Raw genomic sequence first — 9874 nt, 5'->3', positions numbered from 1 at the left:
TTTGGGTTTTGTTTGGGTTTTTTTTTTTTTTTTTTTTTTTGGCTGTGTCAGCATTCCCAAAGCTGCTTATAGTGTCATAGAAGTAAGGGGTGGTGAAGTGGAGAAAAAGTCCTATTACCTCCAGCTCATATGCAATGGTGATAGAAGACTTATTAGGGCCAGTTTAAATATTAAAAAAATAAAACAAAGCATAGTATACACTGGGACTTTCTTATTCAAAACTAGTTTTATTTTTAAAAATAAATTGAATGCATAGCACTCACAAAGATTCCATTGTTTTGGACATTTTGCATTTAGGAGCACCATTCTTATTTATGCTATAGAAAACATTTTGGTTCTAGTAGTAAGAACAGTGTATCTTTAATGTACACTGGTAAAGCCCTTTTAAATAATACATCAAAACTGTTCAGTATACATTTTCTCTGCAGTCACTATGAAGCTGTAGTGTCAGAAAAAAAAAAGACAGACTAAGCAATAAATTAAAAACAAACAGCAAGTAGTGGATTTCTTTACAGTTGACCTAATGTCTTAAAAATTGTCAAATAAAAATATCCTATTAAATGTAAGTTGGTTGTATTAACTAACTGAATAATCCCCCCACCCATTATAATTCCAGTGTTAAGTATTAGTTAAATTTTTATATATCAAATGCCTATGGGATAACTTTACTAATACTCCAAAAAAAAAAAAAAAAAAAAAAAAAAAAAGCCTATACTGATGCATCACAACTAAAGATGATGAGTTAGCTGATGAGATTTTCCAGAAAAGTTTGCTACAGGCATCTGCTGTTACTTCAAGTCATGGTCTATTACAAGACTGTACATTCATAGTATCAGAGGTAGTTCAGAGCACTGAGGACTTGGATATAGCAATGCAACAAAATGAAACTGGTAGAAGGAAGTCCATTTCCCTTTTACATGGGTAACAATGCTGAGTAAAAAGCATGGCATCTTATGAGGTGGAAAATCTCAACTTAATGCTACTTTCAGACAAGGGGAAATATTCATTAATAGATGGAGAGGTGAGGAAAAAGATTTTACACTTAAAAGAAGTAAGAATTGACCCTATGCCTATTTCAAAGCTGATTCTCAACAATAAACTTTTGTTATCCTCCTAAACCCCTCTTGACTTAGACTTTTATGCTACAAAAGCCCTCAACAAAAATTGGGATTTATACAGAAAATAGAACAAAAGGAACAGGATTTATTCTCCTCATCAGTAAATAGATTTTTTTGTAGCATGTCATCATTCAATTCCAGAGAGAATGAATGTATTTGCATTCTCTCCATTCTGAACATAATGGGAAGGCCCTCTCTCCAGTGATAAAGCACTCACCTTAATATTGGTAGCATACCTTAACTGCCCCTATTTTCAAAGTGGTCTTTGTGAGATCCCCAATGGGATGGTACAAGTTTTGTAAGTGTTGCTACTAAGATGAGCAGAAGATGGAGATGGTAAGAGAACAACAACACCAAAAAAGCCTTAAGTTTACAACCTATAAAGATATTTTAAAGTAGTAAGAATCCTGTCATCCAAATTTCCTCCCATATTCTACCACAGGAGAGACTGGTATTTTTTTTTATTTTTTAAGCAGTTTTGCCCTACTATCTTCATTACCATTTTCATCCAAGAGTTGGACAAGCGAAGCTTTCTACTCTCAGACAGCCTGCTCCACAGGAGATAGTGTAATTTCATAAAGTTATGTGATTAACATCTTAATTGTGATAAAGCAGTTCACTCTGCAACACATTTTGACCCACCCATTTAGAAGAGTAGATCTCTGCATTTTCTTCTGGAATTCCCAAACAGAATATAAATTTGCCCCACTATTACCTGAGAATTTCCCTCCACTGTAAGCCTGACACAGATTGGATTTCTATTTGACTGCTTTTTTTTTTTTTTTTTTTTTTTTTGTAGAATTGATACTGTCAGTACAATTGGAGGATGCTTGGTTGTTGTGTGTGCATGTACATGGAGGAATCACAGCCACTGTAACAATCTGGCACAGCACTAGCTTGGATGAAACTTTCTCTTTTCTTCAATCATTAATACCTCACTGCTGGACAGTAGTTCACATCTACATTCTGTGAACACTAATGCATCCCTTTGGTACTTGGTGTGTAGATGCCCTGAAAAAAAGCCACTCCATTTGCTATAATCTCTTCCCTTTCTCCCTCAGGTTATACCCAATTAAGCGTACAAACCAGCAGCGCAAAGTAATGAGTAGAAAATTCCCTGAGTTAGTATGAAAGAGTTACTTTAAACAAAAAGGACAAGGAAAGAAAAAAAGAAGGAAAAACATAGCATCTATCCTGTGGGGTACAAAACTTAAAAAACTAGCCACAATACCAGTTAACTCAAATGCAAATATCTAAAGCAAATATCCAACACAAAAGCAAGAGCATGGAGTTATCAAAATGAAATTTGTTTCTTCCTCTGGTCCCTACATATTTGGAAAAATCTGGCATTCAGTGGATTCTTAAGTTTCAGTAAATTTAAAGTTAATACTGTATGGTGGTATTACATAAATGTCTTCAAAAATAATACTGCGTATCTCCTTCATTAAACAGTAATTCTGTAGTTAGTCCACGGCCATTTTTCTTTTGGCTAATATTTCAAGTATGTGCATTAGAAGCACAGACTGAGTGCCTGAGTAAGAAGTTACTATGCCCAGGTATACACATTCTTTCAGATGTTCCGTGTGCTTAGTTTAAGCAGTCTGTATTTGAGCTCCAGTACTAATTGTCAATCCAGTTGCCTTTTTTTCCTGGAAAGACTTTTTTTTTTTTTTTTTAATACAACTTCCTGCCCTCAAACATATTTGAGGTTAAACAAAAACAAAATAACTCCCCCTCAACGCAACTTCCTGCCCCCCATGAACAAGCACAAGATCAGTTTTGTACTTATCACCTCTCAAAGCAGGGAGTAACACAGGAATATCGTCCATTCACTTGGTAACTGCGGTTGTAGGAGACACTTACACATGGCTTCACTTCTAGAGGAACAGCTAGTGACATGGCAGCACCAGTCTGTACATGGGATCGAGCCTGGACACTAGACTGTAAGGCAGCAGGGCAAGTCTGAAGTGGATAAGATGCTGTGTGATTAGCTGATACTATCTGTTGACAGTTTTGCTGTTGTGATGTCTGATGATGATACTGTAATGAAGACTGATGAGCTTGGAGATACTGTGGTATGTGTGGTTGAACATTAGCCTGATGAGCAGTTGGACCTGGGGTCTGAAATACAGTATGTTGAGCAGACTGAGAGTGTTGTCCTTTTTGCTTATTTGCTTCCTTCACATCATTATCATGTGCACTAAAACAAATGGAGAAGACAGAATACATTAAAATAGATATAAAAGTCATTTGAACTCTTGGATTAACTGAAGAGCAGTAACAAATGCTGTGGTTACCAGAAAGGATTCAAAGCTTAAGAAAAAAATATTTTTTTCTTTTAGTCTGCCCTTTAAAGTTTGTTTCTTTTCAGGATTTCACTTATTTTCCTAGCAATTCTGAACCAAGTTTTAGTGCAATACAAGCAATACAGCAGTATCTAAAATAGTCTCAGTGCAAGAAAGTCTGCTAGTATACTGCAGTTGAGTGCCAGATCATTGAAAGTATACTTACTTGTTGTCTCTGTCTCATTTAAATTTGGTAACAGAGTAGAAGTTTTTCTTCAAAAAACATGATATTCTGTCCTGCTCTGTACTTAAACAGTTTAGTTCACCTGAGTTTCTTTTGATTTATACCTTCCTTAAATGTATTTAGACTTATTCTTTCACATGCTCTTATGCTGAGGTGAAGCAAGCAGGTGCCAGCTGCACACTTCTATTGGACCTTAAGTCAGATAAGGTTTTGGTTCTATATGTACAGGGCTGATCTCTTGAGCTTGGTATGGTTCAGCCCATCAACAGTCTTAATTTAAGAGACTGCAAGCTTTTTATGGTGCACTACAAAAAAGACTGTAAGCTTCCCCTGTCCTCCCATATCAAAGCATTCCAGAGTGATACTGAAAATGCAACACATTTGCGTGCTCTAGGTACCATTCACCTCATTACATTTGTTGCTGAAGAAAATAGAGGTCAAAGGTGATAATGTCAACCTTATTTACAGTTTTGATTCTTCCAGATTCAGAATTTTCTGTACTTTAACAGTGCATAATTGTACTTATATATGGGCAAGAGCAAACCTCTATAGGAGGACAACAATTACTGTGGGCATAGGTTTAGATCTTGAGCTTTGGAATGTAAGAACTAATTTGATACCCTTTCCAAGGTATCAATGTACCCTTACCAGCAAGGTTCAAGTTGGCATTTGCTGGTGTTTTGTGTGATGTCATTTGCATTGCTACATGGTAACACAAAACTAGATGCAACCACCCAGCTGATTTTTCTCTCAGTAAGTTGGCTTTTCAAACAATTCCATGCTTGATCCACAATCTGCCTGGAGCCTCTTTTGAACTTCCAAGGCACAGTCTTAAGAGCAAGCATGAGATCCTGAGCCTCCCATACTCTTTTTTGCCTGTTAATGGACTACAGAGATTGGGAACAAGCTATTTAACAGATTCTCTGAGCACGTTATACCTAAAAATATTACTTAATACATAAGTATATGTAAGTATAAACAGATATTTAAAAAAATCAACACAGTGTTAGAAGCAATTAGGCATACCAACAGTTTGGTACACTGGCCAGAAAAAAGCAGCTATTAACTTACATTAAAAGGCGTTCAATACATGGCACTAGAAAATCCCAGGAATATGCAGTAAGATGATGCAGTCGAGTAGGCCATGTTGGTGAGAGGCGTAAGATAATCCTTGAAGAAGCTACACATGCAGTGGCAACTAAAGAAGGGGCATAATTTAAGAATGCATGATCTAGAATGAAGAGAACATAAAAAAGATTCATTTAAGTTGGACATAATCTGCCAAGACAACAAAGAAGTAATTACAGTAATTACCTGAAATACATAACTCACCTTGCAGCGATACTTCAAGAAAGTAATCAGCATATTTTGCCATGTATAACTTAGTCTTCTCCAAGCAAACCATTGGCCAGCCATCATGAAGATCAGTTTCATGGACAGCAATAGAAAGATAATAGTCGATGAAATGAGCAGCAGTTGGGAGGCACAAATTCCACTGAAATGTTTCTAGCAACAGTAACTCCATATGAAGCAAATTCTGTTTTGTTAGTACCAAATTCATGTTAGTCATACATCCCAAGCTGTTCAGTTGTTCAAGTTTGGGAACACTGTCTTCCTTTTCTTCAAATTTACCTTCAGATGAACAGAAAGAGGGGGAAAAAGGGTTCAGCATGCATGAACTACAAAACACATTGCATCTACTGACTGTTGTTGGTCATATTTCAATTCTAGTACATCAAATAAGCTTTAGACTTTTCCACAAATGCAAAGCTCAAATGGAAGACTTACTTGGAGACATGAAGTAGCATGTACTATAAAGGTCTGAATTTCAGCAGATAATGTCATCGTGCTGGATATCATACAGTGCCATATTTCCTGTTGATCCATCTGCCCATGAACCAGTTACTGTTTGCCAAGTGCAGAAGTAAGCTATGTTATGACATCCGTGGCACTACTTATATTAAGTTTTTGTCACCAAACTACTGTATTATGAAATGATATAGTGAAATACCACTGCCATGGGACCTAATCACTCTCTCTTCCCCACAAACCCTGTTTGGTTTTAGAAATCATTAGAGTACAGCTGCCTCTCTAGTCAATTTATCTGCTCTGTTATTACCTGTTACGCTAGGTGCATTTTTAGATTTGATAGCAGATATGCTGCTCCAGCATTTCAAAGAAGTGGATTTCAGCAATGTACATCTGAAAAACCACATTGCCATATAAACTTAACACTGCTGGTAGCTTCAACCTTCCCTGGACTTTAACTTGTCAGGCCTGTATGCTTTTAGCCTGAAGCAGAATTGTATATGTAGAAAATCCATTAATAAGGGAAACAAGTGTCACATTTCCATACAGTTTGCCATATGGTTGTGCTATTTAAATTTCATTGCAAATTCTTTCCATCTTACACCCACTATTCAGTACTACAGATATGTTGTAAAAGCACATTTTTAGAGACTTTTGCAGGACTGAACATACCAATCGTTTGCTTTCACCCCACTAACAGTGAGAGGTATTTACACAGGAGTTAAGGCCATGCCAGCCCCAGCCTGTTCGTTTTTGTTTTCCACACTTAACTAATTACAGAAATGGAAGCTTTTCAGGACTCACATAATCATTTCTCTTATTACTTCTACAACTTTATCAGGCATAGTGTGATTTGTCTAGCTTACCATACTGTTTGAACAACTTGTTTGAGCCACACAGGACAGAAGTTCAAAGCAGCATTTTGGTTTGTGCTTTCCATACTAAGTCACACAGCGCTTCTCAGAAGAATGTGTACTTCAGGCTCTCATAAGCACTATTTGCAGTTTGTTACAAAGGATAGTAAAAGTGATTAAGAAAAAAAAACCAATAATCCTCTTCAGAACATGAATTTAATTTGAAGATCTGGCATTAGTTCAGAGACTATCCACTTTCTTAAATGGATTATACTGGTTTCTGAGGCCAGGTTTTTAATACTCAGAGCCCCATCCTCTGCCAAAGTGGCTGGTGGTATCCAGTCAAAATTTACCCCCAGAAGAATTCCAAAACAACTCCTTTTATCTTTCAACTGTTCTGTTGAATAGCTGTACTGCTGAAGACAGAGTGCACTGAAAGGAAGCAGTATACCAAAACCAGAAAACCAGAGCACAGAGGTGTTAACTAGCGGACAGGGCCTACAATGTGACATATCTTGTTTGAGAAAATGAAAATAGATTCAGAGAAATGGGTTAGCAGAAACTGAACCAGCAGTCAGCTCTGCTACCAGCACAAAGCTTGGGTGCTTGGTTTAAGAACAATTGCCAGCAAGCATGCTGCAAACTACATTCATATATTATTGGGGACTTGTAAAAAGGCTCCAGAAGTGCATAAAGATGGATACACACCACAGGATTCTAGCTGAGCGCTATATAAGCAGCAGCACAGTTATTAAAGAATGTTTGTAATTAATTCTATCTTCAGAGTACTGTGTAATCGCCAGTGTATTCACCTACATTACATTTTTTATGTGACACAGTACAGGATTTACTTTAGCCTAGGCTTGCACAAAGAACAGCACAGTTTACAAAATCTGAAGTATGCCAGACACATGCAGCACCATCAACAGGCTGCAAAATAGTCTACATATGGTTTATTTCATTTCTTCCTTTATCACAAGTATCTTAATTGTTTTCAGCACTGGATCCACCTATTTTGACATATTCTTCAGAAGGCAGCCTTTCCATTCCTGTAGCTTCCCTCTGAAAAATTCATCTTAGAATAATTCGTATTTCCAAACACAAACACTGGTTTTTAATTGCAATTCACTTTTTCCCCTTTGTATTATCAGGTGCCAACAGAGGTCCAAACAGAAATCTAAAGAAAGGCTTATCATCTGGGCCAAATTTAAGTACGCAAATCTAACCCTCAGTCTTTTATAACCACTTTGTTTCCTCTGCCCCCTGTATCCCCACCAGGTTACTCCCTGCACTTGGCAGAACCACCTGTATTGCTCTCATTCAACTATGGTGCTACATACTTACTTGCTAAAAGTAAACAGGAAAGAGCAACCACATGCAGCTGCTGTATGGATATGTCATAGCGATCCATAAAGAGGTCCAGCAGATACACAGCTAGATGTCGTGCAGCAGGACAGAGTCTGAACCGATTGCTCACAATGGCAATCAGATCTGCAAAGTATCTTCTCAGATGTAACTGGGGAGATTGGCCTTTGTAGGAGGGCAGCTTCAGCTCCTAGATGGACAGCAGCACGCAATTTTATTAAAACCACCATTTAGTGTACACTGGCATCAAACCAACATAGCTGGTATTCTCACATTTATTATGGAACTTGCAAACTATTTATTTCCTCTTCTTTTTGTTCCCCTAGCTTCAGTATCTCTTTTCACAGAGCAAAGATTATTTGTGGTATTACAGAATTAAATATTTTGGTTCTGCATAACATTAGTATAACAGTGTAAGGCTTAACATATTTTCACCAATCAGCTAGAATGACTGCTGATTTTACCTTCTCTACTGCAAAGGCTTCTCCAGCAGGGAAGCACCAGCAATATGCAAGGACTGCTCAGATGCTTCAACACGAAGTCCAATAGCTTAACTCAGCCCTCTCCTGTTGCAGTTTGATCTGAGCAACCAGACTTTGTACCAAAGCTGGTTGTCCTGCAGGTGCCTTTGTGAGGGGGCAATGACAGCTATATCTGAAGCTGGGAACTGGGAAAGAAGCAGGGGGATACCATCTCTTCCTGCATGCACTTCCGACCCTGACTTAACCTGATCTCACTGATGTTGCCCTGACACTGATTACAGCACGCTCTCAGACACTGAGTTAAAGGCACATAAACCTCACACAGCCTGAGATTTGGAGAGGGGGACAACACCAAAGCCCTACCAACACTACAGAGAAGAAAAGCCTTTGGCACTGTATCTGAAATACAAAGTTTGGGCTGGCAGAAGTAGAATCCGAGGGCTCCTGCCTACATCCCCTTGGTGCAGCACAGCAGCTCAGCTGTTGCCTGCTGTCATGCGTACTTTTATGAGTTACATTGTGCGTTGCAGACTAAGTAGGATTTTGACTACAAGTAGATTTCCAGCAGAACAATCCAATGACATCAGGTTAGAACTGAGTAACCCCCAATTTTCCAAGTTTTAGCATCAATTCAAAGTTCCGCAGTGTTTTATAAAATCAGGAAAAAAATTCATCATGACCAAAGCCATTCATACCTACCAAACTTTGGAATTTCACAATCTGACTTAGCTGTAGTAACTCTAACTCTGAGAGCACATACGTTTTTCTCGTGTTTCTCCCCTTCCACAAGTTACTTTGGCAGTCACACCTTTGAGAACGATAATCCTCTCCGCAAATGCCACAAGGCAGCAGAAATAGGCTCAGTCACTATCAACTCGTTTTCCAGTCAAGATGCTCTCTACCACACCAAACCATCCCCAGCAAGCAACTCCCAGTGAGAGCTGAAGCAATTCTGAACAGCCCCTAAATGCTCCCGATGCTGTGCTGGCAGTGCAATAGCATCACCACTCCCCTGACTTTGAGCTCGGAGCCTTTCACACATCTGAGCAAAGTCCTTTTCCTTTTATACCGGACGAACAGAGAACAGCCCAGCGGGGCAGATCAGCTGTCAAGACCGAGGGCAGGCTGAGCACACAGCACCGCGTGTCCCGCTCTAGAGACGCGGCCCGAAGGTCTCAGCCAACGCCGGCACCGACGCCGCTCGCCCCGCTCCACCCCGGCCCCGCGCTGCCCACTCCCGCCGCCCCCCCCCCGGCGGCCCCACCTTGTAGCGCAGCGCCTGGTGGATGTCCGCCGCCAGCTGTCCGGTCCACCACTGCGCCTCCAGCTCCATGGGGGGCGGCGCGGCGCGGCCGGGGCCTGGGCGGAGGGGAGGAAGCGGCGCCGGCTGAGCGCGGGCGGGCGGGATGGGGCGGGCAGCGCCACGCTCGCCCCTTCCCCGCTCGCCCACAGTTAAGCGCGATCAGCTGCCGCTCTCGCCGCGGGGCCCCGAGGCCCCCCGGCCCAGCTGGCCGTCATGCGAGCCGGCGGCACAACTGAGGCTCGTTAAGCCCCGCCGCCGGGCGAGGAGCCCGATCGCGCCCCAACAAAGGGCCGGCGGCGCTCCCCCCTCCCCCACTCACCCTACGCAGCGGCCGCGGCAGGGCCTGGCGCGGGGCACCTGAGCGCGGCGCGGCGTGCCAAGGGCTCCCCTGCCATCACGCGGCGCCGCCCGCCT

General features: G+C 40.8%; 1 protein-coding gene across 1 annotated transcript; it reads right to left on the bottom strand.

The window, feature by feature from the left end:
* Window positions 1-207: 207 nt before the first annotated feature.
* On the bottom strand, window positions 208-9500 carry CCNJ (cyclin J). The gene is made up of 5 exons (XM_042818691.1): window positions 9422-9500; window positions 7655-7865; window positions 4980-5279; window positions 4719-4878; window positions 208-3318 (listed from the first exon to the last, which is right to left on the bottom strand). The coding sequence occupies exons 1-5, from the start codon at window positions 9488-9490 to the stop codon at window positions 2907-2909; spliced, it is 1152 nt and encodes a 383-aa protein (XP_042674625.1). The 5' UTR covers window positions 9491-9500; the 3' UTR covers window positions 208-2906.
* Window positions 9501-9874: the final 374 nt, after the last annotated feature.

Source organism: Centrocercus urophasianus, unplaced genomic scaffold (assembly GCF_019232065.1).
Source record: "Centrocercus urophasianus isolate 14NV4802_14NV808 unplaced genomic scaffold, USGS_Curo_1.0 seq_17, whole genome shotgun sequence".
Taxonomy (NCBI): domain Eukaryota; kingdom Metazoa; phylum Chordata; class Aves; order Galliformes; family Phasianidae; genus Centrocercus; species Centrocercus urophasianus.
This window is presented reverse-complemented; position numbering and strand designations above follow the sequence as displayed.